We start from the raw sequence: 26760 nt of genomic DNA on the forward strand, positions 1-26760 counted from the left end.
TTTTACTGGACAGTGAAGATAGAGTACAAGTTCACAGTGAAACTTTTTAAGCGACATCCATGTACAAACTTAGCATATTATTTTAGGTCACAAAACTTGCGAAGTCTTTAAAATGGTCACTTCTGAACTCTTGCGCAAAAAATACGTTTTATTAATAGTCTGTTCAACATCAACAAAATAGTAAAAACAAGTTTATGTAACAACCAGGTTTGGCAAACCAAATACTACCATGTTACACCAGGAAGCATCTAATTTTGTGGCAATTTGGTCTTCCATATCAGCTTTTTCATCTGGACCCAGAGTTTCCGTATCTGGTGTCACTACACTTGCACTCTCATTTCGAAATGGTGTCTCCTTTCCTGCAGCTGCCTTTTGTTTTGCTTTCGCTTCCTTACCCACTAGACATTATTTTTTAAGTTAAAACAGTGTGGAACAAACATTAGCAAGCAAAGGTTTAATTTTGTGAAATTTTTTTCAGTTTTTAAATGTGATTCTAAAACTCTAATGTAAAGTTTATTACTTGGAGTAACTGGTGTTTCTTCAGGGGATGGTTCTGGTTTCTTCAGGGTTGGGTTTACTATCTTTCTTGCAGCCTGACCCATCATCAAACCTTCTTCAAGTATTGAAGACATAAGGCTTTGCAGCTTCACAGCGTTATTCTCCGAAGTTGTGTGCCACTGATTTAGGCATACACAATTTGCACCACACAGACTTAACAGCATGGCAGTCTGCAATTATCAAATTTAAATGAGTTAAGAAAACTAACAATATTGTGAACAACATAGTTTGCATACCTGAAGAGGTTTTTCAATTCCGAGCAATGTGTTTGTTTTATCAACATCAATTTTGCTTTGGTTTCTAAAGCTTTTGTTTGTTTGTGATTTGTCAATAAGCAGAGCAAGTTGACATTCATCCAGGTTTAGAGCAATGAGTTTAGATGGCGGAAACTGGAATGGATGGTATTATGAATTTCTAATGATAACAGACACAGCAAGTTCAAAATAAACTGGAATTTTATGTAGTGCACAAAAGAGTCTAAATACAAACGGTTTATTTTGTCCAATAATAAGCCAAACACTAAAATCTTTTATCAATACCTGAGCAATAAATCTTTCCATTCCATAAAAAATAAATGCAGAACAATCATTTAACATTGTTTCCCATTGACCAACACTAGGGAAACTTTCAGGACCAAATATTCCGTTCCATCTTGGAGTGAATGTTTGAGCATTTAGTTGCATAAGTTGTTTGAACACTTGCTCAGGCCGGTATTGTTCAGTCTCTGAACAATCAGTGTGAGGATCGACAATGTAGTGAACACTGAAAATGAAAACTTACTTTGTTTGCAAAAACTAAATAATGCACAAACTCACACCCACGATCTCACATTGAAACTTACACAATAAAACATTGCATGAATTTAAAAAAAAACGATCATATGTTTTAATTTAACAACTTGTGGTTAGTTACAAATACCTGTGTGTATCAACAGATAAACATCCTGGGGGAAGTTCCCGACTAAGAGGAATCATTTTTGCTGCAGGAGTCCCTCCCTTTTTCGCAGCATCTTTACCTCCTTTAGGAGTTTTCGGCGGTAATTTTGCATCATTCTTTTTCTTTTCAGCAGCAAGTGCAGCTTCTTCAGGGTCAACAAACCAACGTCGATGCAGGAGCTTAAATTGTCAAAAATCATTTGTTGCAGTATCCTGGGTCTTTCTAGCTAATTTTGGAGCATTACAGGAATAAAAAGAAAGGAAAGTGTGGTTTTAGCCAAAATGTTTTTGAATTATGCCATAATCCTATTTCTAAAGTTATCTAATTATTATGATAATATATTAACCTGAAGAGAAAAATCACGACTCATTGCATCGATGTGTGGTGTTTGGAAAACCTCCAATGCTTCTAGAGGGAGTTGCATTAAGTGAGGACCGACCAAAAGAACAACTATTTCTGGAGGTAAATCACTTAGTGGTTGTCCACTCTGCAACTGATTGTTACAAACACAAAGTGCATGAAAAATAAGTATCATTTTTTTAAATCAATGTTTATTATCTTTATTAGGTTTTACTTACTTGCTGCACAGCTTGTTCTTCAATTGGTCCAACTAATTTTTCTCTTAACTTTGAGGAAACTTTTTCAAGATATGTTTCCATGCCATCCAAAATCTCACTAAATTCTTCCTGCAAGTACCATATGACGTTTCAATGTTTAACATAACATGGGAACATAACCCCAAACCAATATACATCAGCCAGAAACCGCAAACTTGTTAGGCTCAATTATAAAATCACTGGATTTTTTTCAAAAATATGTGTTATACTGTCACTCTTTTTGAGATTTTGACAACTGGACCAAACTGAGAAAAAACACCACCTGTATTTTCATTTCCTCCATAGCTTGTTCCTCAAGAGTGGTCTCAGAGATTGTCACTTCAGCAGCTGACTTTGATAGTTGCTGCAACATTTTTTGCCGCAATGCTAACTGGGAACGTTGATATTCACTTTGCAAAAGAAAGCTCATCAACCTTAGTTGATAGTCACCATGCTTTTCAATAAACTCCTGAAACCTACATAAAATGCTATCCCTGTTAATTTTCAAATAAATTTACAACAATTTCAGTATACTTTTCTTTGTCAACTTCAATTTTCACAATAAAGGCCCTAGAATCATCAGTCACATGAGTTTGCTTGTCCTTTCCTTTAGTTTTACTTTCACCAGCTGTTCCACTACCTTTTGGTTTGTCCATTACGGCACAGTAAAGGACTGATTGGTCTGGTGAATGTTGTATAATGGCAATATTGAATGTTGGAGGCAAATCTTTCAGAAGATCCAAGTGGTTTTGTGACTAAAAAGCAAAATGTCGTAGATATTTTTAAAGTGTGCTGGTGATAAAGTTGTAGCACATTATTTTTACATTAAAGATTTTCGTAAATAACTATGCTGTTAGCTTTATTGGAATATCTAATAGTTTACCACTTGTAATCTTTTCCATGCAGTAAAACTGGTATTAAGAGTGTTTATTATGTTTTTCCTTATTGAAGATTCTTCAAGGCCAGAACTGACATATTCTTTCATAAGCCATGACTCCTGCAATTTAAAGTGTGACTACTTAATCATATTTCATTAAAAAAAATAAAGATAAAATGTGTACAACAAAAGATAACCTGATGTAAAAGTGAAGCAAATTGGGAAGTTGTTGGGTCAGATAAAGATTTCATGATCAGTTTTCGCATTGAAATTGATGCCTCTGCACTCTGAAAGAGGATGAAACGTTTCTGTCACTCAGTCATTACAAACCCTCCACAACAGAGTTTCACAACTCGTTTAGGTATGTGGTCCCCCTGGCCAAGTTAGTAAAATCTGTAAAACCCCATGAAAATTTAAAAATTTTGAAGACCTTCTGTATGGCGGTGTCCCTTTATAAAATGAACTTCAATGCTGATGGCATTATTATTTGGGAAAGTCCTGTGAACCCCCGCAATATGTTGCTTTGGTCAATGGTAACTCAGTTCAGAAACCCTGCTCTACAATGCAACTAAGCTACTATTTTACCATAGATATGCCACAAAACAGTATTTTTGTTTGATGATAATTACTAATTGGTTCTGTTGTATATAGTTTGTTTATCTTATTTACTTGATGCAAAGCAAGATGTTGGGCAGCCAACTGTGGATCACTTTGGGCACAACATTCCACCATATCAATTGAAGCTTTGCTCACAATATCACAGGCTTGACATTTAATTGACATGCTAATGCACTGGGAAAGCACTTCAGTTGCATGGGCAATTAATCTGAAAACAATTATAATAAGATTACATTTTGCATAATTTCATTTGTTGAAAGGAATATTTTTTTCTGTAATTTATGTGCACAAAGTATTATGAAGATAGTATAAAAGTTTTAACCTGTTTGTAAACGCGGATTTGTACATAGTACCACTGATCTCATCCCTCATATTTTGTTGTTGTCTTGCAGTAAAGTAATCAGTTTCTTCAATGTTGGGTCCTAAAAAATTTTTAGATTCCTTTACATTACCGACAGACTGAAATGACTGTCACTTGAAGCAAAACTTTACCATCAACACTGGAAGCAACATCTTCTATGCTGGTTTGAGATTGTAGCTTCTCAAGAATTTGTGTAATGTTAAGTTGTTCAACTTTCCAATGATGGTTGGGGTCATCGGGCAGCTCACAAAAGCCCATTAACCGCAATCCATGCCCAAACAAATACAACCACTTGCATCTTTAATAACAGAAACTTACTTAACTTTCTAATTTAATTCCAGCAAAGTCAAAAGTTCGTATGCTGATTTAAAAATGTTTTTATTAAAACTCATGACAATAAAGTATGATAGGCTAACATACCTGAGAACATGTTGTTGTGGCATGTTACTGTGAAGGGTATTCAGCAATCCAAAAGCCCTCAGCAAGAAAGAGGTTTTCGCTAAGTTCCATGACTGTTCAATATTGTCTTGATCTTGATTTACTTTACCAACATAGTCCTCCACGATGCGTTGCAATGGATCTGAAAGTATGTTTGAGTCACAGGCATGGTTATTCTGGATTTGGTTTTAATATATACTATTTTCTAAACCAAAAACCTTTTTCAGTTTCTTTTGCCTTTGTAATTCTATCTTCTGCAGATGATGTTTGAAAAGCCTCAAGCAATGTTTCAACTAATTGCAGTTGCAAATGCATCAGCTCACGGTGCACTGGAGCACTTACTGATTTGTCTGTTTCCAGTGGAAGGTTAAAGCTAAATACAATATTAGTTTAATTTTCCACTTCCAAATCTTGTCCTGGACATTGCAAATATAATACTGGTACTTACATGCATATTTTAGTGAGGTTATTCACACTGTTGCTTAGAATTTCAATAGCTTTTAACAAATAGACATGTTGTAAATATGAGCTTGTCTTGGACAATCGCACAAGTGCTTCAGCATGTTCCTATAGAGAAACTTTGATGAGCATATAACAAGGTAACTGACTTTTTGATATAATAAGTTTCTTTATTTTGGTATATATCTACAAAACATATTAATCACTAGGAAACCTAGCAAATGACTGCCACTTTATTCAGGTGTAGTTGAAACAAAAGTCCACACTGTAACAGACCATGTGAACTTTAGCAAGTTTTCGATGAAATCCAAGGTTTTGTAAAATTTCCTCCATCTGTTCAAGCTTTTTTAGTAATCCAGAAACCTGACGCGATTGATTCTTGAGGCGTAACAACAATGTCCGTGCATTTATTACAGCTTTCATATAGCCTGAAATTTGCAAATTCAAATAGCTGTGCATTGAAAATTTTACCATTGTTGGCGATTGTTGTACCAGTAGTGGAACCTTTGGTCGGTCGGATGTCTGCAAGTGTTGAAACACATTCTACAGAAATTTTTGTTATCTTGGCTATTTTTTGAACATCTTCTGGAGATGGATCTTGATTCAATTCGATGCCATCGGTTAAAAGGGAAATGTTTTCCTAAAAAATTCAATATAATACATTAAAGGTAGAAAACAAACAGTTCATGTTGAAGTTTTAACTGGGACTAATAAAGTTAAATTATGACTGAAAAATGAAACACTTCACCATCCAAAAATTTTCATCTCCTCCTATGGTTTGTGCCTGCTTCAAATATTGTAATGCTTGTCCATTGTTTCCTTCATGGATTGCTAATAACACAAAACCATGGTAGATATCAGCTTTCAGCACATCATCATTGTTGTAGTTAGCAATGGTGAATGCTTCATTCAGCAATGTTCTACTGGCCTGATAGTAGCCAAGGCTGCAAAGGAGATAACTTACATCCCTGCTTAACGACTATCACATTATTTTTACCCAATAAGCAGTTTGGCTTTTTCTGTCCAGATTTCACTTATATTCACTCCACCAACTTTACGACCTGTTAAAGTCACCGGACCAACTTCTTTGCTACTAGATGCTGACACAGATTTGGCGGATGCAACCTTTATATAAATCTTTATCAAAATACTTTTATATTGTATCAGAGTAGTGTGTATTTAATTTATTATGACTTTGAGTGTAAGATTAAGAAGCTGTTTTTTCTATTAATTATTTCTTCAAGCAATTATAATGTATTTCTGTCAAAATTTAAATTCCACAAGTAAGTCTTATTTTAACACTTTTGAGGCATAGTTCAGCCTCTATATCCAACAAATATGTAGATGTTTTTTTAACATTATCATTACATGCACCTGTTTTCCTGCATCTCCTCTGGCCTTTCGTATTCTTTCTTCCTCTAGTTTGGCCAACTCTTTGTGGATTTTTTTTAGTTCCAAATTCTGTATAATAAATGGTTTATATGCATGTTGACAAAAATATGAAAATAACTTTATGATATTATTGTGCTACATGGTTGTGTAAGGCCAAAAATCAATTAAAATTTGTTTCTTTAATTACGCATGTTTCATTTAGTTTGTGTGCAATCAGCTGCAACTCACCTGCCTGGATGATGTTTGTTCAGATTCTGTCAAAAAGTTTGCAATTGAATTTTCCCATTGTTCAGCAGCAGATAATTGGTGAAGTTCATAGCAAACAATAATCTGTTCAAGGAATAATTGGTTCTATCATTTCTACTTGATAAATGGTTAAATAACATAAAATCAAGAGTTACATAACCAATCTTCAAAATACTCGTACACTGGTAATTTTTTTCTCATTGTTCTACATTTTGTACCTGTCTGATATTTATTAGTTGAGTCCAGCTGGTACTTTGGAGAATACACTGTGTAATAACTCCAGCAAGAGCAAGAACTGGAAGAGCAAGTTGGTTCAATGCACAATCCCGCAAATAATCTGATAGTTTCTAGATAATGTAAAAGATGTCCCAATAAATGCCAACCAAAAAGTTAAAGTGGAAATTTAATTTATTCTCTAGTTGGTTGATTCAATGATTAGTACCCCTGACTGACTAAATCAATGTAATCATTGCCACCATAACTCTTAGTATTTACCAGTAAATAAAACACAGTCATGCCAGCGCATGTGATTGTTTGCTTGTTGATTCCACAGGCACTTGTATCAAATACAAATGCTTGCTTGATATCATCAGGAGGTTCATATGTTGCCCACTCAGATGTAGATACTGGAATTGCATCAGGAGCTCCTGCAAAACAAACACAACATTTTTTTATAGTTTTTCTGGACATAACTTATCAGCTAATTCATAAATTAAAAAAAAATGAAATAAACTAAAAGATAATATGAAAGTAAACAAGAAGCAAGGAAAAAGTTCAACCTTTTCTTTTAGCTTTTTCCTTAGCTTGAGGAGCCGCAGGTGTTTTTTTCTTCGCTGAACCCTTTCTTCCATCCTCCACAACTGCATCTACTTTAGGCATAGTTTTCATTACGGATCCAGCAGATGTAAGGGCTATTTTCCACAACCTATAACAATCACAAAGAAGAAAGTTTAAAAAAATATTACTATCATGTACTTTAGGACAACACCACTCAATATTTTTAAAAAAACTGGTAACCTCATAACAAAGTTGTATGCCAAAAGACAAAAATCCTGATGACTTTTTGTGCCAATTCCACTGATGGTTGCCATCATCACATGTCCACGGATTAATCCTATAGATGTGGCAAATAGTTTCACAGTTCACTTGGAATTAAATTTTCAACAAATTTACCTTCCAGCTGCCTGGTGCTTTTTAAATCTTCTACTTTCAAATTTTCATCATGTGGGGGAACACCGATAATTATTTCACGTTCCACTGGAACATGTTGATTTTCATCTTCCTCCTTGCGGGAGTTTTGTTCAGATTTCTTGGAAAAATAATCAACCTCTTTCTTGACTACATTTTTTTATTTATCAAGTACACAATCTTTAATTTTTGCAGATATGCAAAGAAAACTTTGCAAGTTAATTTAAAAAAACTAAAATTTACAAAATTGCCAACCTGTCTAGTACTAGGTTTGGATTTATCTTGATTAGGCATGGATTGTTTTGATTCAACTCTGCTGGCTGCCTGTGCCCTTGAAACAGCTTTTCCCCCTTTTCCTTTTTTGGCTTTTGTCTTTTCAACCTGCTTTTCCTCAAGTGCTTCAACATGAAACTTCATGCTCATGAGAATATCACAAGCCCATTCAATAACATTAAGTGAATCTAAAAATGCATTTCAATGGACATATTCAGTTTCAATAACATATTATTGTTGCACACATATAACTCTAAGGTCAATATTAATTAAAATCACAATGAAAAAAGTCATACCTTCATTTTTGAACTCATTGCTGTACATCCATGTTGCAAGCTCAAGCAAGTATTCAAACTTCTGCCAACGAGTTTCGTCAGAGTGCAAAGCTTCAATTGACTTTTGGAATGCCATGAGTTGTTCAAGGGTATTGCATGAGCAAAGGGCAACACGGTGCCACATATGAGACACATAGTCTTCAGATTCATCCTAACAAATAAATAAAACAAATAAACTGTTTGACTGCAACAGCAAAAAAACTCACTCTAAATTTGGCAATATCCATCTGGACATTCTTCCCCAATTTAGCTTTGACAATCACTCTGTGTTTAAACAAAAGGAGACGGTGTTTGGTTCTTGGCATGTGATGCAATGCTTTGTCCATCACAACAAGTCCTTCCTCCCATTCACCCTAAAAAAAGCGTATGAAGGTTGGACATGTTTCTCAAATATTTTTTAATTATGTTTTTCAAGAGTGAAAAGAACAGTTCAAATAATTTCATGCAGTGCTCTGCAGAAATGTTTTTTAAACTGAAAGATGTTTGCAGAAAATGTAAATATAATTAATTTATTTACACAAAACCAGTTTAAAGAAAGTCATTATAAATCAACTGAATTGCACAGCCAAACAACACACCAATTTACATGCCCCTGTTAGTCCCACTTACCTTAACATAAATAAGATGACAAATTGATTTTTTTGTTTCTAATCTTTCGGTTAATAAAGGGGTTTAAAAATTTATTTCACTTTGGTTATGCAACAGGAAAAATGACTTTTAAACCCACAATGTAGACTTTACACAAGTATTTTTTGAAAAAAGTTACATACTTTGTCAGCATATGTTTGAAACAAGACGCCATACATGGCTGCTCGCAAAGTTCTGTCATCAGATGGATCTCCCAATGATACACCAACACTTTGCTTAACAGGGCTTCCAATTGATTTTTCAGCTTCAACAACCTTTACCACACCTTTATTGCCACTAACTTCCTGCAATGAAAAGATTGAACATTTTCTGCTTTTCATGTATAAGCGTATTTTTTTTTCATTCCAAACAAATTTCAATGTAAAGATAATATTTGCAGGTTTAAAAAGATAAAACTGAAATATGTGTTCTTCAATTATATAGTTTAGGGATGACAAACCTATGGTGCATGTGCAAACAGTGGTGCAAAAGGAGTTTCACTAAAAATAATTCTGAAATTAACATACTTTAAAAGAATGTTGTGGCACATCTGAATTTAAAGTTTAAAAAATGGCTCTGTGGAAAGGTTGGCCACCTCCTCTGATATACACCAATGCATGCTTTCATTGTAATTTTTGGACACTTATAGAAAAAACAATAAACAAACGTAAATATTGAAGATTACCTAACATGGATGTCAGTCTCTTTGTATTGTTTTACTTAATTTGTTTTAAACAGCGTTGTGTTTTAGTGATACCGATGATGCCAAATTGTAGGCGAAATATATCATAAACAACAGTAAAAACAAAGGACTTAGGTTTGCTCTTATGTAACTTGTTAAAATATCAGAAGAAGTTTTTGTTGCCATAAGACTGTCTGGAAATTGCAATACATGTTTTAAGAGTTCTATTTACTCAACATAGAGTATGCAAAAATTGCAATTTAACTATGTTCTTACTTCTGCTTCATCGGGGTATTGTTCAGATGCGGCTGTGTGAAATATGGATTGCAGAAGTGTTTCTAAAGGCTGTCTTAAGAGTTCTCTTTCAAGTGGTGATGGTATGAGAGGAAGAGCTGCATTCCACCATCTTCTACAAGCGGCCATTACTAGTGCAAAATTTCCCGATCTCTCTGCAAATCTTGTACTGTGATTGGGTAAAAATAAGACCACTTTAAAAGGAGAATCAGCAGTCACACCTTTTTGTAGATTTTCCAAAGATTTTATTTTTGCAGCAAAATTTGATTATAAAATTCTAAAGGATTATTAAAATTTGTGTGCAAATGTATATTGCAAAACTTTGTTAAATTATAAATTTCATGGTAACTGTACCTGTCAACAAAACTTCTCATTGCTTGCCTCCGTGCTGGTGGATTAGCAGCACAAGTATCAATTAAACTCTCCCCTAATATGCAGGAGGAATAGGAAAGCATTTCCAAGGACACTGTTTGTTTATGCCTAACACAGGTAAATTTAAAAAATCTTGATAAATTTTAGATTTAAACCTAGTAATTTACTTTTCTGTAGATTTTGGTGTTTTGCCCAACTTTTTGCTTACTGCCAAGGATTCAAGTGACAAAGCTTTCGTTGTACAGCGCACAACCAGTGGGTGACTTTTCTGAACTCTTGATAGTTGGGCCAACCTTGACCAAACTTCAAGTTCCACACAAGGATCATCCCATTTACAATCGTCCACCATGTCACACACCTGACATACATTTTTTAGTTTCATCTTTTTGGTGTGTACATGACACAGCAGAAATTAAATCACCTCTGAAATTTCCGGTACTTGGAATTCCATCAAATCATTTCTGTTTAAAGAAGTCATTTCCAAAATAATGAGAGCTTTAGTCATATCCCTTTGTTCAGCAAGTTTCTAAAACAAACATTCATTCATATTTTAAAACATGTTTAATCACAAAAAACAAAAGTTTTAAGTGCGTTATTACCTTTTCTTTACCCCAATTCAACTAGTCCATGGTTCAAATAAACACAAATTACAAAAAAATAACACACAGTATATGTAATTTATTTGAAATTGGATCCAAATGAATACAAATAAATAGGACACTTAACCTCATTTTCCACTCCAAAACCAGGTGCAATTTGTTGTTGTAACAATTGTTTCACTTTAACCCATGTTGAAAGCAATTGATGTCGAACTGCAGTGGGGACAACATCTACTGTTGTTGAACCATTTGTAATGTTCAGACTATACTCACAAACCTACACAAAACCATGTTATTTTGCAATAAAAATCAATAAACATTAGAAGCAGAATACAGCATGTATAAAGTAGTTTATTACCTCAAGTGCTTTCTTTAGATCATCCATGCCTTCAGAATCAACAGCCAAAACATTTGCTGTTCCTGGAGTAGCATTTGCACCAGGCCCTTTGCCACCAGTCTTTTTGCGAGCAGTGTCTTTAGTGGCCGTAGTTGCAGCTGTTTGTGCTACTGCTGTGTTTTCAGTTGGAGACTTTTTGGGAATCCAAGGTGTTATCAGTCCTTTAGCAATGACATCACAAATTCTGACCATCAGGGTAGCTTCACTGCATACAAAGTGTTATCACAAATTATATGATGCATATGTACCTATATCCTCAAGTCATTGTCTTTATAATGCCTGATGCACATGATCTTTGCACCAGTGGAAAATTTGTTTTGTTAAAAGATGGCGGCCGAGTATATGCTCATGATAATGAAACAAACAAAGATTCTACCAGCACCAGGTGAAGGTATAAAATTTATTAACCAAGTTATGCCAGAAAGAAAATAATATTAGGAAGAAACACAAAAATACACTGCAAAATAATACCTTGAGTGACCAATTTCCTGCATTCCAAATAAAAGTTTATCAAAAGTTTGCACTAGTTCAGTGTATCTTTTTGCAACAAGTAAATGGTTGCTGTAGTTCCATATATAAGCAGAACCACTGCATATTATCCATGTTTCCTCCAGCTCAATCCCGAGTTCTTGTTAAAATACAATGTTTTCAAAATAAAAAGGACAACGATAATGATACTGTGATACAATAGACAATGACATGGTGCTGGTACTGTCTGTTGTGTTGCTATTATTTACACCTTACGAAATGAGAGAAACTCATGAAAACTCATGTTTTTTAGAAAATAAAAGTCTCTTTAACAGCGCCAAGACCAGAAAAATGCAGTTTACTGTCATTAAACTGACATGGCCTTTTATATGAACTGGTAAAAAGGTTCATCATACTAACCAACTGCACGAAGAAAAGCATTGGTTGCTTGATGGTTAATGTCATGAATCCAGTCTGTGTATTCTGCCCATTCAGGTTCTTCTTCCGGTTTCTTGTATTCATGGCCTTTTGGCCTTTGCCTTGTATCCACAGGTGCGACTGGACTTTCATTTAACTTTAATCCCTCACATTGCAAGAGATGTATAAATGCCTAGAAAAAGAAGACAATAAGAAGTTTGTTCTAGCAAAGTTGTTTATAGAGGTCTTAAAAGTAAAGGCAAAAATATTAACTTGACTTAAAACTCTTCAGTTATCATCATAAAAAACAGATGGTGGATTCAGTGCACTCACTTCTCCTTTAACAAAATACACTTCAGAAAGCATTCGCAGTAAATCAGAGTCATGAATAGACACATCCACACCAGCATCATTCTCTGGGACTGGAGTTTTCTGTCCCACAGATGAATTGTCAGCAGTCCCCGGTGCTCTAACCTGTGAATCACTTGTCCCCCTTTCTTTTTGAGATTCACCATCTAACATAAGGAATAAATATATTCTATAATGCACATTTTGGTTATAAGAGCTAACATCATGAAGGTTTTTCACACCATGAACTTTTCATACCAAAAAAAAAACTCGACAGAGTTACTGTTTTATGGCATGTTGTGTGGTTTAAATAGCAGATATCACATAACAATTTACAAGAGGCTAAATTAAAGAAGTAGAAAAAAATATTTAAAACAATTGATCACCTTTTGGTTTGACTTTCCATCGTCCATCATCGTACAACAAACAAAATATTGAGGCCACACGACATACATCCCACACTTGTTGTTGACGGGCAGTTTTTACCAAATCTACCCACAGCCTGACCCTATTTAAGCATTAACAGTGACTTGATCAGAACAACATTAAAAAATACCTTTCTCTGTCATTTTCATCCCCCAGTCTTTTCAAATGACCTGGGGCCTTTTTCACACACTTTTTCCATTGCTGTGCTTTTGCACCAAGAATTTGTACCTCAGACACAAGTCCTTTCAAACCACCTGTTGCTGAGAAGTGTTTAATATTAAAACATTCACAAGTTTATACATTTTACTATAAAATATTTTGCTTAACTGTGTAACAGTCCTAATATAATTTTTTTTTATTCAAACTTTTTAACTATCAGGTAAGTGAAAAATGGTAATGTGTTTTTTATTCTCAAACCCTGTTCTTCTCAAATTGAATATCAGAAAGGTAAGTTACAGGTTTTCAATGATTGCTTGAGTTTAATTCTAAACATCCTGCACTTTCTCTTCGACACTTTCATTAAAACTGCTCTTACTAAACTTGCAATCTGTGTCATTTGATATCTAGAAATATATGTCATTTATCTGTTTGTACCTTTATTCCTTTCCTTGTGTCTTGGACTGTTAAATGAATCTAAAGCTGTATAAAAAGCCATAAACTGATTGGAAAACTACTTTTGTAAATACCAATTTAAACAAGTAAAATTTTAAGAACCAAACACAGAGCAGAAGTTGTGCAATCCCTGGGTGTAACTTTAAGAACTAACCTTTCATTTCATTTTCACTGTCCAGAACATATTGAAATGCATCAGGTGCCAGGGCTAAACCAGCTTTTACCAGTAGAGACCTCTTCATTCGAACACTCCCTGATTCAGCACTTTTACGCGCCTTAAAGTATGATAAATCAATGCAATATACATACAAAAAAAAATACAGAAGTACACCATAAATATAGACCTGCTCAATAATAATTGCAGCAACATCCTCTGATCTGTCTGGTGTCCTGTATAATTGTGTACTGAGTTGCAATCTGTGCAGCATTGTATGAAGTCTTTCATGATAAAATCCTATAAAAAATGATTTTTTGTTTTTTATGCAGTAAGTCAAATTTAAGTTTCATACCTGTATCATCTAGTTGCAAGGCCTTATTAACATGTTTCACTGCAGCTTCTACTTGTTCAACTGCTTCTTCACACTTGGCCAGTTCCATGTGAACTTGGCATCTAAGTGTGACTGCAAAGCAATTTCTCTTGTTACAACTCAAATATTACTTGGTTATAAACACTTAGTTTTTCATCAGTTTGCTTTCTAAATAAAATGTTTAAAAAAGGTAACCTTGCATTGATGAAATATCTTCCAAAGCTTCAGCCACAAATGTTAGTGGTCTTCTTACTAATTTTCTCAAATTTTTCTAAAAAAATCAATTTTAAATGAATTTAGGCCTTAAAAATCTTGTAACATGTACCTGTAGCAAAGGAAGACACAAGTTCCACTGAGTTGCACAAGCACCTTGAACAAGGTTTGCTTTTCCTGACCTAACTGCATTTTGTAAAGCCTGTTCCATTCTTTTGATGGCAGCAACACGAACCTGCAAGTATTCTAAGTTAGGTATATACCCAAAAGAGCCAATAATGATTTTTTTTGTTAGATATGTTTGTATATAGACAAGTGCAACCTTATTTTTAGCACAATGGTTTGACACAGTTTTTTTATATATCAAAAACAAGCTAAAAATGACCAAAATCATATTTTTTTTAAATGTACCTCAACAGAATGCTTTGTATATCTCTCTTGGTTGTCTCCAAGCTCTTTCACCATTAACTCACATTCCAAAAATTCCATTTCAATTAACAATCCAGGATCCTATTACATAATTAATGTTACTTAAATTTCAAAATCAACAAACAAAACCACAACAATCTATGATCTGTATGTTCAACTTACTGTAGGTTCACAGTTTTTTAAACTATTCAAACATTGTTTTCCCCCAATTACTTGATTCATTTCAATACAAAGTCTTGCAACTTCTATCAGAAGATAGGGCCTGAACAACAATAATGGCTTGTTGCTTACCACAGGATAAATACACTGTTAAAGCACTGCAAATACAGGCCACTACAAAGGAGTCATGCACAACCAAAAAGCACTGAAACAAAGTTTCATACTTTTCAAAATTTAATAGATAAAACACATACAATAATACCTGACTCCACATTCTTTATCTGGAAAACTGGTGTCTATTTTGACTTAATATTTTTGTTCAAAAGAGAGGTAACATTCTCAAAAAAGGTTTGTTTAAAGTTTTTTTGTTTTACCTAAGCAGTGTTTCAAGCTCAATCTGACAGTCAACAGGAATGTTGATAACATCAGCATAATGGGACACAGATTGTCGAGTGCTTCTTCGACTTGATGTGCGAGAAGAATGAGAACTGTGTTGTTAAATAAAAGAAAACTAGGCACAACAAATTAAAACAAACAAGAAAATTAACTCTTGTTAGTGTACACACAAAAAAAAAACTTCAAAATCCCACACAGAAAGCAAGGCGAAAAAATAGGAGGGAGATATGTAAAGGATACAGTATTCTAATTTTTGCTCAAAAACTAATCTAGTACCTATCTTCACTCTGAACACTTATTGCATCATCTGGCATACTTCTTTTTCTACTCTCTGAGGTGCCTGATTTGGAAGCTGGTAATGATTTTCCAGTAAGCACAGCTGATAACTTGTTTAACTCTTTAACAACATCACCAGCTGACTTCTCATTTATAGATCTAAATATAAAAATAAACAGGAACTCTTGCAACATATTTTTGTAACCCAAAACTTACACTTTGATCTTTTGAAGTTTAAAAAAAGCTGAGTATTCAGGCATATTTTTGATTTCTTTTGCCAATTTGTTTAGATCAACTAGTTTATGTTTGATCTGCAAAAAAAGTTAATGGTAAATTTAAATTTGTGGTGTAATTATATCATAACCAGCATGCACTACAAGTAAGATGACTACCTGCAGTTGAAAAACATTTTTGAAAGTTGCTTTAGATTTAGCAATAGTAAACTGAGCAGCTGCTTGTGACGCAAGTGATGCTTCTTTCAAGCAACCAGCATCAACAAAACTTTCTATTAAAGCACTAAAAAAAAACAATTAATATTTTTGTGGCATAACTATGGTTCTATTGTATTATACAGTTTATTATATATTTCTAGAAATTAGTTACACAGTCGATTATATATACTGTTAATAAAGTTTATGATCTACAAAATGTTATTATGCCAAAGAAACAAACATGTGCATTGTTTTGTTGTGAACTAATTTCATACACAATTGTGTGACATGATTACATACTTTACACCAAGGTCACATATTCATGTGACATAGAATTGTACCATACACATACCTAAAGATGATAGATTGTAAGAAAAGATTAATTTAAAATGTAACAGAACTTTATCGGGTCATTTTGACCTGATATGGTAATATAAGCTGAAATCAATTTACACTAGCTATGTCAAAAGACAGGAGATGTACTATTGACCATTTGAACCAACTTATATATTGTGTAATTACAGTTGCATGAAAAGTATACATGAAATCAAAATTATTCAAGTTATTTAGAAACATTCAATGAACATACACCATCAAAGTTGCAGTCCATTCATGATCAGGGTCATTGATGTCTTCTAATGCCTTAACTACTTGTTGCAAGCTTTGATGAAGCAGTCGGCTGTAGCGTGGACGCAAAAATGGTCTTGCCATTTGCCAGTACAGGACTGAAGCATTGTAAACTATAAAGTGATATCTTGGCTTTGTTTTTGCAAAGTTAATGGCTTTTAGCAAGTACACCACAGATGTTTCAAATTCCACCTGGCAAATAAGTATTGTAACTGATTACTGTTTGAAATTGTGCTAAATATACTGTACGCCCAGTCTGCGGAGTATGGCAGCTGCAGGCATTAGTTGTTCTTCAACACACGAATGTCTAAACATACAAAATCAACGGAGAACAGCTGTATTGTTGCATGCATATAAAAAAAATTGCCACCAAAGAAATTTGGTACTGCACACCAAAGATCTCGTCAGGAACTGCCATATTCTGCAGACAGGCTGTAAACCACTTGTCGCGTTTTATGTGAGAACAATTCCATAAAGTATGGTAACAGCATGTAAAATAGGTTTACCGCCTCTTCAGCAGATTTTGGAGAAAGAAGCTGTGCTTGACAAAGATAGCCTCTACACAAAAATTGATTTGCCAACGGAGTTCCATTAAAGTACATGTGCAAACATTCTTGGCATATTTTGTGTTGCTTTAACTGCAAATGTAAAATACATGCAAGAGTAGTTTCGTCACACAATTTAGTTTAAGATTTTAATGAATCATGTACAGTGTAGATGCCAGAGATACATGGAGTATAAATTCCCAGACACTGCTAACAGCAAAGGTTTTAACATTTTTTTTACTTACACACACCTTAAAGCAAAGTTCTGCACACTGAACATACAAATCTGATCCAACATTGTCAACAGCATCCGTGCCTTGGGATTTTGTAAATGCTTGTTGCAAGAGGTTGTAAGCCTCAATAATAACCTTTACACCTGAATTTAAAAATTCATTATAAATATAGACCATACAAATGTTCCAGATTGGAAAGTTTGTTTTCTGCGCGGAGGATTTTGTTTCGGCAATCGTTAATTGCACGGACCATCGGAAGCTTTTTTCGTATGTTATTGCATTAGCTAATTAATGTTGCGCAGATTATCGGCAAATGTTTGCAAAAGTGGCAAAACGCACGACATTTTTTCCAGTCTGACAAATGTTTACAAATCATTTAAATTTAGTCCAAAATGTCCCAAATTCAGTTTTGCATCAAATATTTTCAGTGTTTATATTTCTATGAATTCTCCACTGTATATGAAGAAATTAATTACCCGCAGACCAAACAGTTAGCCCTATCAGAATATCTCCTATACAACTTACAAAGTAACAAGGGTAAAAAAGTTTTTTTAAACATATTGCATGTAAATTTTCATTAGAAACATTATCGTAGTTTTAGTGAGGATCAACATACCTTCATCATTAACAGATGCAACCTGCAATAACTGACGCACAGTGGCATCCATATTTACTTTGCATTTAAAGCATTTACAAAATGTTTTCTGTTTTCAAATGCATCGCATGGTTGCAACTCAACCGTAACATGTTTCCAAGGAAGCGGTTTGTTGTTCATGGTATCCTGTCAATATCTGTTTTAATAATATGATATTATACATGACTGGTGTTTATAACAGTACTAAAACAATATATTTTTTTGCCAGACAAATTTTATTTTATCTCTTTTTATTATGTTTTCACTTCTGTATTCTTTTCGATGAATCACTGCAACCTGTTGTGTAGTCACGGTAATGAACCTCTATATGTAAATGATCGGTTATTTGCAAGACACGTATTCTTTAATTTCTTACTATTTATTTTTCATTCCGTAGCGCTGCGGCACTTATAAAACTGCCACTATACCCCTGGCTGCAACCACTGAAGCAACCATATAGGTCTAAGACCCAACAAAATGCATTGTTCAAAAATTCATACAGAGATCGGTGGCTGCAACCTATACCAGGAAGAAATGCGTTTAAATGAACGTGAATTTTGAACAATGTATTCAGATCTTATATGTCTGATTACAAAATTCACGCCGTTATTCACAAACGCAACCAAGATAAGTGCAATTGCATAAAGGTGACAAAATGCTAGATTTTTTAAAATTTTACTCAAAATAAAAATTTGTTTGGGAAATACGGTATCATTGATCTAGTGACTGCAACAAATCTGTAAGGGATTGTGCCTCATCAGATATGGTAACCCTAGTAAAAGGTCGCTGTGTAATGGCACCTTGTTTGTATAACACTGGTGGTACAATATTTACCGAACGGCGAATGCAATCAGTTCTTGGATTATTGTTTGTGCGTACATTCACTCAGTTGCAAGCGTGGCGAATTTCACTAAAATGAAGTTGTACTTTTACACAATTATTTTTGGTGGGTATTGAATTAAAACTTATAAGGTAATAGGTATGTTTTTATAACAACAAACTTTCTGTAAATTCAGTGCAGGTTATTTTTGCAAGTGCCAACCAGGAAAATGATAAACCTTCAAGTAAATTGGAAGCTAAAATGCAAAATGTCGAGAGGCAATGCGATGACCAGGCTGTAAGATGCACATTTTGTAGACAGGATTAGCATGTTTTTTACGATTGCAGTTTCTTGTTTCAGAACGTCGTATTACCACCAACAGCAACTGACACTACTCAGCGACTGATTGACCTGCGGAATGAAATGCAAGGCAAAGATTATGCTGCTTATATTATACCATACAGCGATGCTCACTTGGTAAATTTTTACCCTACATACATTGCTAAAATCGACTTGTTTTACACCCATTTGCATTGCAAGATATATTTACTTTATTGTTTCAAGAGTGAGTATGTAGCACCTGGCGAGAAAAGACGAGCCTGGATTTCTGGTTTCACTGGGTCAGCCGGCACTGCAGTAGTAACAATGCAGAAAGCAGCATTATGGACAGATGGGCGGTATTTTCTTCAAGCCGATCAGCAACTGGACTGTAACTGGATATTAATGAAAACAGGTTCTTAAATAAAACTTTCTTTGGTCTATCAACTTACTTTTAAATAAAATTTAAATTTCAGGAGAGATGGATGTTCCATCTATGGAGGAATGGCTAGCGGCTGAGTTAAAAGCGGGAGAATCTGTGGCCGCATCTCCATTTTTGTTTTCCATTTGTAAGTACATAATGAAGCAACAAGCCCCTTATTTACGTCAGCAGTTTTTATTGTGCAAAATCGATTTCGCTCATGTGGATTACCATAAGCATCATCAGTTTCTTTTTCAAATCTAAGAAACTGACGATGCTCATGGTAACCCATGTTTGAATAAGAAACTGACGATGCTTATGATAACCCACACGAGCGAAAACAATTTTTTACAATAAAACCTGCTGAGGCAAATAAGAGGCTTGTTGCTCCATTATACACCAACTAAAGTAATTTGCTGTCTCAGACAAATAAACAATGCCTAACCGAGGGCTAGATCCCTCTACAGCTATTAAGCAAGTCCTAAGTAAAAGTACTTTTAAGTTATAAAAAACAAATTATTTTCCATTTTCTGCGCCAATACAGCATACTGGCAAAGCATGGAGGTTGAATTGAAAAAAGATGGGATTTTGATGGTTCAGTCGATTCCGGATCTGATTGATCTGATTTGGGTTGATCGACCTCCTGCCACAGGAACGAGCGTTGTAATCTTCCCTGTGGAATACGCCGGAAAACTATGGACGGTTAGTTTGCTTTGTTTAGAGTTTTTTCCATTTTGATCCGTTAGGAACTTGTCATGGATCTATTATTCCTGCTCCAACATAAATTTAATGAAATTATGTTTGCAGTATTTTTGAAATCACTAACCGTTTATTGTAGGACAAATTAAAGGACGCACGCGCTGCAATGGTGGAAAACAATGTAGATTACTTGCTCTTGACTGTCCTGGATGAAATTGCTTGTAAGCATATTTACGCATTTTGTGATTATAAATCGGATCAGTATCCATTTAATTGATTACAGGGTTTTTCAACTTACGAGGAAACGACATTCCTTACACGCCAGTCTTTACCGCATATGCTATAGTGCCAAAATCTTCAAATGTGATGTTATTTGCAAACACTTCTCTTTTCAACTTTGACGAGATGACAAACCATCTTAACGAGTCAGGTGTTAAACTTCATAAAAAGCTTATTTAAAAAAAATGCCCGCCTAGTATAGACGCGTTTGTAAAGCGGTATTACAACGCTTAAATTTCACAGAATGTGATGGAAAAACATCTTGCGTTCTTGTTTTACCTTACGACGAGGCGAGAAATACTTTGCAAAGTTTGGCTAATGTTTCTATGAGTTCGGAGTTCTGGTTGGCGGCAGATGGAACCAACTACGGAATGTACAGTGCCGTAAACCCGGTACCTATTTACGATGCAATTTCCGGACAAGTCCGAGCTTGTATTGTGTTTGCTTGTTGACGTCACTGATTTTACCCTCTTTATAACAATCATTTTTATTGGCAGGATCAGCAGTTTTCTGAATATTCGCCATTGAAAGTTGCAAAGGCTGTAAAGAATGGTGTTGAAGTGAAAGCTATGCGACAAGCACATGTAAGGGTTTAACACTTTTTAACACAGTTTTTCTTCATTAAAACTTTTTAACGCAGTTGTTTGTTTCTTAATCATTAGCAGATTTTAACTTAAGTGCTTCTTTGAAACTAAAATATTTTGGTGATTAAATTTGGTATAACCGGCTCGGTCTGCAACAAAAGAATTCCCACTCCTTGATACACAATTCGCTGTCAACGCCATTATTACTGGTCCTTGTTTGACTGTAGCTCATTGGATGTTTAAATAGCGTTTATGTCAGATATATGACGCTGTCGCGTTGTGCGAGTACATCCAATGGTTGGAAGTTAATGTTCCGTTGGGAAAAGTTGATGAACTGAAGGGGGAAGAATATTTAAAAAACCTTCGACTTGCACAAGCCGCAAGTAAAGGCCTAAGCTTTGGTTCAATATCAGCAAGCGGTCCCAACGGTGCCATCATCCATTACGGGTTAGCTGCAAAATGCGTGCATATACGATTAATTTAATGAAAAGTGCATGGAACGTATAGTTTGGGTTGCCAATTTGTTCTTTTTTCCTTTCAGCTCCAGCGAAGAAACTAATCGCAATCTTACTACAAACGAGATTTACTTAATCGACTCTGGTGGCCAGTACTTTGAAGGAACCACTGACGTCACAAGAACTATGCATTTTGGGAAGCCAACCGACTTTCAAATAGTACTGATGCAGTCCTCTGTATAGTCTAGGCAATCTCTTTAGAATCCTAGTCATTTTCAAATCATAAATTTTCAAAGTATGTAGCCTACTAATTTAAAAGTAATGTACATTAAAACAACTTCAGATCCTTTGTTAAGATAAATGCAGGACAACGGCAACTCATTGTGCACATGGCATTTTAAATAGTGATGCACCGAAACAGCTATTTTTATATTCGGCCGAAACCGAATATTCGGCAAAAGTTGCCGAATTAATTCGGCCGAATAAACCGAAACTAATTTTGGTATATCATCTCTTTCAACGCAATAAATTTAAACAAAACATGTGCTGGATTGGATCTAATCTTATCGTACAGCCTTTTTTGGCTCATAAAGAATAACCGCGTATTGTTCTAACTGCTATAACTTGATTTTTATCCTTTTAACCAACACATTCGTTGAAACAAGGATTCTAACCTTTTCTGAACTTTGCGTATCAGCGTTACATGCAGGAAAAAGTTTCGGTTTCGGCCGAATATTTTTTTTGCGAATAATTGCGAAAACCTTAGTTTCGGCCGAATAAATTCGGCAAACCGAACTTTCGGTGCATCCCTAATTTTAAACACATTGTTTGAACAGGAAGCGTTCACTCGTGTTTTAATGGGAGCAATAGATCTGGAATCTGCTATATTTCCGTACACCAAAAACGGGAATGACTTAGATGTACTGGCAAGACGTCATTTGTATGACGTCGGCTTGGAGTTTCGACATGGGACAGGACATGGCGTTGGACAATATCTATGCATCCATGAATGTAAGATAAAATAGGATTGGAAGGTTGAAAATACTGTATATGTCGATAGCAACTCAAAAGTTTAATAGTCAACCCGACGATTATTTAAATTCCTTCAAATAATCTGTAGCAAAAATAAACCAATTGAACGATTGAAACCTTAAAAAAATAAACATCCACAGACCCTCCCGGTATTAGCAACGCTGCTGGAGGAGAATTCGCTTTACAGCCTGGAATGATAACAAGCATAGGTTTGCATACTTTTGTTTATTGTTTTCTTCCAACCAAAATATATTTTTGTTGTATTAGAACCTGGCTACTACGAGGACGGAGAATTCGGAATAAGGCATGAAAATTTGAACGTGGTTGTTGAGGCTAATACAGAGGTTAGTTTTAAACATTTGCCTTCACGCAATAGTGCAAAAGAAATCATAGCCAGCTCTTGTCACAAACGGAAATTGTTACAGCATAACTTCGGTGGCTACGAGTTTTACACTTTTGACCCCATTACTCTTGTTCCATATCAAAAGAAGATGATTGACATTTCATTGTTAAGCAACAAACAGGTATGTTCCATTTTACGTCATGGTAGTATAACATTTTGTAAGTTAGAAATATACCTCACATTAAAAGTGTTCGTTTTATGTAAAAAAAATTTACATGTAGTTTAGTTGTAAACAACAGCGAAGAGCACGCATATTGTCACTGGTCAGTAGTAACCAGACAGGGTTATTTTGTTTGTGTTATCAGTTGGAATACATTAACAATTACCACGCAAAAGTTTTGAAACACGTTGGGGATGAAGCTCTCAATCAAAACAAACCGGAGTTAAAAGATTGGTTGGAAAAGGTGACTTCTCCAATTAAAAGAAGTGTTGGCACACAACTGAAATCCAACATTTTTTACACTTTTTTGGCCTTGGTTTTTCATTTGTTTTTGTGGAAGTAATTATTGGTTGAAGTAGTAATTCGACGTAGGTGCATTTATTCATGTCATTTTTGTGCTTTTCGGTTACTGTAATTAACGTTAATTAATGTAAATAGGTTAGTACAGAAAAAAACTCGGTTCGCGGGTCCACTTTTACTTGCTTGGTCCAATGGCCCGCCTGTAATATTTATAATTTCTGTCCCGCGTCGAGGTTTTTCCAAATAATTTCACCCCTGATTTAGACCATGATTTATTCAAGACTATAAATGTACAAACAGTTACATGCAAAATAAAATAATCGCAGGTTTTGCTTTTGCTTGAGACAAATGATATGACGTGAACATAAACGTCAACAATGCTTATAATGAGGGCATAGTTTATACAAACTTATAACTACCGTTTTGCAATCTTGTTAAAATTGAAGTAGGTGCCTGTACAATTGGCAAGACAATGAGAAACAAAAAGAGTAGTGTGTGTCGTAATTGTTGCAGTAACTGTAACAGCTCCAGTCAAAGTGGATTTGCCACGAAACAAAGACAGAAAATTCTGGGTATGTCCATGTTTCATCGTAACCCATCAAATAAAACTACGTACAAATAAGGTGCTCGTTATTACGCAGAGAAGATTGTTGCAGACCAGGGATGTCAGAAAAGAACTCATATTATTCCAAAACAACAACTGTTTAATTCGAGCCAGCAACCACCTGCAAAGCCAACGCCCTCTAGCAGCTTGGTAACAATTACAGAAAGCGAGGTTACCCGTTTAGTTAAATAAATTAGATTACAAATAACAACTAAACAATATTGTTCAGACCACGCCCACAGTTCACTCATATTCTCAACCAAACACACAAGATATTGCCGAAAGGTAAGCCAAGAAAACCCATTGCACGGCCAGGCGCCATTTTCAGATTTTCTTTCATGTTTGTGGCTCGATTTTCTGTTGACACCGATTCCCTGGCATAGGGTAGGTAGGCTACCTGGATTTCATTTTTTTCAACTACGCAAGTGGAATGATAAATTAGCCTATATACAGGATTGCCATACAGTGCTTTTGTTTCTAAGATTTATGCTTATTTTCAAAGTATAGTCTCTTGGAAAATCCATATGCGCTTTTTTCGACGAAGGTCCACTGATTTACAAAAGATCAGCAAACGTTTTAGTTATATTTTTTCCAGCTAATTACAAAAACAAAAATATTTAGATTGGCTGATGTAAACACCAATTCATGACATCATTAGGCTTCAGAAAATGACGTTTTAAAACATATTTGTGGTGCAATCAAAAGACATTAGAAATGGAATGTTATTCGAATACAAAATCGCGGACAGCAGTCATTTTCGCATTTAAGTATGTTTTGTTCGCCTTGCCATTACTGGTACAGTGTCTTGGAAAACCCATATTGACAAGAAACGTGTTTATGTTCGATTTCCAAGCTCAGTGTTTGTTGTTCATTGTTCTTTCTGGGTTCTACTAATAAGATATGCAGTAAAAAATATTGAAAATTGAGAGTTTTAATAAAACTAACCCTATTTCCTTGTTGCACATGAATTGAATGATAAATTCTCGCGACACAATTCTTTGTTTTCCATTTTTATCTACAGTATTTTAGGAACACTTAAAAATAATTTATACGATGTAAACAACATATAGGCGTACAGGAAGCAAAATAACACAATACGTTTAGAGCAGTGTGGTTCTCAAACATTTTTTTTTTTTTTCAAAAGAATCTTAGGCCCAAATCATTTATGTTTTGTATTGCTACTCAAATAAAAATAAACTGCTATGTGACGAGGTGACCAAGAGATTGGTTTATTATTGCATAACGTCTGCGCCCCACCACAAATTTGCTATGCTTCATTTCAGTATTTTACCATCATTTCCTAATCTCTAGTTTACACACCGGAACGCATACCAACAAAGCCCAAGGTTTAACCAATGCAGCAATTCAAACTGTTAAACAGTGTGCAAAGTTGGCCTACCAAAAGTTACCCGAACTGTGTGTTGAACTGGGGGAAAATAAAAATGATGATTCTTTGCCGTTTGAACATGAAGAGATTTATGAATGCTTGCCAGCCATCGTAGAACAACAACGAAAGGTTTTCGCGCTTTAGTTTTGTTTGAAACTAGATTGTGTGGAAAAGTAACAGTACAGAACAGAATTATTCTGCATGCTAAGTCTATATTGAGTTACATAACCTATAATTACACCCATATGAAAATTAACCCTTGATTACAGCTAGAAAAGAAAAGCAGAAAATCTCGTCTAAATAAAATGATGCATCGAAGAGAAGTACGCTTAGGAATGACATCCACTTGCTCCAGTGGAGACAAGAACGAGGTTTGAGCTTTCGGCAATACAGTACAGATGTGTACGCAAATGAGGCATTCGTAAATCAAAAAAAAACACTGCGCGATGTCACCCAGAACGCCTTATGAGGATTAAAATGGTCCGAAACTTTTTGAGGCAAAGTTTCGTCTTATCTTCAACAGAAAAGAAATAAAGCATGTGTGCAATTGCAAACATCACGTCACACTATTGTGACTAGTTAAAGTGACTGTCCGGTATTTTTGAAGCATGAGGCTACTATTAATGATTTTGCAGTCGGATGACAACAGCTCCAGTGGTGATCATATTTGCGGATCAATACCTAACCAATTACCCCGAAACACAAAATGTCCAAAGCAAGCAAAAAAACGAAAAAACAAGAAAAAAAACAGGTGCAAGAATGATCGAAAAGTACGAAAGAAAAAAAATTCTCGCTTAAAACATAAACAAGACCCTTCTCCAATTTTATCAAATGAAAAGAAGAAATTTAACGTTTCTCGACGCCTGGCAAGAAAGATAAAGCGCAAAGATAAAAAGTTTTATTGCTTGTGGTAACGTTGCAATTTGTGTCATATTTGTCCTGCGTGAGGATTTCACAGTTGTTAAAATACATGTAAACCTAACGCCTTGAAAGAATGAGAGAAATATTAACAGTGTTTTTCAATCAATTCACCGCATTAAGTAAAAATCACCGTATTAAGAGACGTTTGCAGCCTTAGGTTGCTGGTTACGTTCAATCAGAAGGATGTTGGTTGATAAAATCGTCTGTTGTATAAGTTACATTACAAAGGAAGCTCACAAACGTTTCACTCCATGGAGGTTTTAGTTCCGCGTAAAATATCTTTTTCATGAAAAATTCAGCTAGAGAAAGGTCAGACAAAAGTAGCGCCTGTGTTTGCATCTCGGTTATATTCAATAGGGGAGTTTGGATCGCTGGGGAATTAAACACA

At 35.0% G+C, this 26760-nt stretch overlaps 2 protein-coding genes across 3 annotated transcripts; one reads left to right on the forward strand and one right to left on the reverse strand.

The window, feature by feature from the left end:
* Nucleotides 1-60: 60 nt before the first annotated feature.
* LOC145903913 (cilia- and flagella-associated protein 46-like) lies at nt 61-18107 on the reverse strand. 2 transcript variants are annotated; one of them, XM_082992100.1, is made up of 58 exons: nt 17972-18107; nt 17374-17498; nt 17084-17215; nt 16540-16769; nt 15912-16035; nt 15736-15830; nt 15520-15678; nt 15222-15335; nt 14851-14950; nt 14671-14769; nt 14372-14494; nt 14242-14317; nt 14029-14139; nt 13864-13973; nt 13674-13794; nt 13038-13167; nt 12868-12989; nt 12467-12648; nt 12137-12326; nt 11720-11876; nt 11210-11453; nt 10979-11128; nt 10674-10778; nt 10420-10610; nt 10235-10360; nt 9863-10049; nt 9048-9209; nt 8484-8630; nt 8239-8428; nt 7925-8130; nt 7655-7790; nt 7499-7595; nt 7261-7406; nt 6977-7128; nt 6700-6828; nt 6464-6565; nt 6218-6304; nt 5841-5968; nt 5592-5787; nt 5336-5483; nt 5120-5271; nt 4833-4951; nt 4603-4757; nt 4367-4526; nt 4078-4244; nt 3908-4007; nt 3637-3793; nt 3165-3254; nt 2974-3087; nt 2625-2845; nt 2374-2566; nt 2073-2180; nt 1841-1987; nt 1477-1673; nt 1098-1320; nt 795-947; nt 521-728; nt 61-398 (listed from the first exon to the last, which is right to left on the reverse strand). In XM_082992100.1, the coding sequence occupies exons 1-58, from the start codon at nt 18021-18023 to the stop codon at nt 193-195; spliced, it is 8451 nt and encodes a 2816-aa protein (XP_082848226.1). In that variant the 5' UTR covers nt 18024-18107; the 3' UTR covers nt 61-192. The 2 variants fall into 2 exon arrangements, with proteins under 2 accessions (XP_082848226.1, XP_082848227.1); XM_082992101.1 differs by lacking the exon at nt 15222-15335.
* Nucleotides 18108-18873: 766 nt separating this feature from the next.
* Nucleotides 18874-26365, forward strand: LOC145902940 (xaa-Pro aminopeptidase 1-like). Its single transcript, XM_082991030.1, has 24 exons — nt 18874-18935; nt 19006-19106; nt 19170-19286; nt 19374-19542; nt 19604-19696; nt 20093-20250; nt 20387-20468; nt 20531-20677; nt 20770-20918; nt 21024-21110; nt 21370-21557; nt 21652-21784; nt 22402-22576; nt 22738-22806; nt 22865-22941; nt 23023-23121; nt 23306-23476; nt 23599-23662; nt 23910-24032; nt 24102-24235; nt 24294-24349; nt 25376-25580; nt 25721-25822; nt 26087-26365. The coding sequence occupies exons 1-24, from the start codon at nt 18905-18907 to the stop codon at nt 26363-26365; spliced, it is 3009 nt and encodes a 1002-aa protein (XP_082847156.1). The 5' UTR covers nt 18874-18904.
* Nucleotides 26366-26760: the final 395 nt, after the last annotated feature.

Source organism: Ascidia mentula, chromosome 5 (genome assembly GCF_947561715.1).
Source record: "Ascidia mentula chromosome 5, kaAscMent1.1, whole genome shotgun sequence".
Taxonomy (NCBI): domain Eukaryota; kingdom Metazoa; phylum Chordata; class Ascidiacea; order Phlebobranchia; family Ascidiidae; genus Ascidia; species Ascidia mentula.

Bases quoted from the DNA above. Each gene is read 5' to 3' on its own strand.
- LOC145902940 (XM_082991030.1), top strand. From the start codon at position 18,905: ATGAAGTTGTACTTTTACACAATTATTTTTG. The intron at 22,807-22,864 runs GTTTGCATACTT...TTGTTGTATTAG, and splicing joins TGGAATGATAACAAGCATAG to AACCTGGCTACTACGAGGAC. The intron at 24,236-24,293 runs GTTACCCGTTTA...AATATTGTTCAG, and splicing joins TAACAATTACAGAAAGCGAG to ACCACGCCCACAGTTCACTC.
- LOC145903913 (XM_082992100.1), bottom strand. From the start codon at position 18,023: ATGGATGCCACTGTGCGTCAGTTATTGCAGGTTGCATCTGTTAATGAT. The intron at 7,791-7,924 runs GTTGGCAATTTT...TATTTTTCCAAG, and splicing joins CCAAACCTAGTACTAGACAG to AAATCTGAACAAAACTCCCG. The intron at 6,829-6,976 runs GTAAATACTAAG...TACATTATCTAG, and splicing joins TGACTGTGTTTTATTTACTG to AAACTATCAGATTATTTGCG.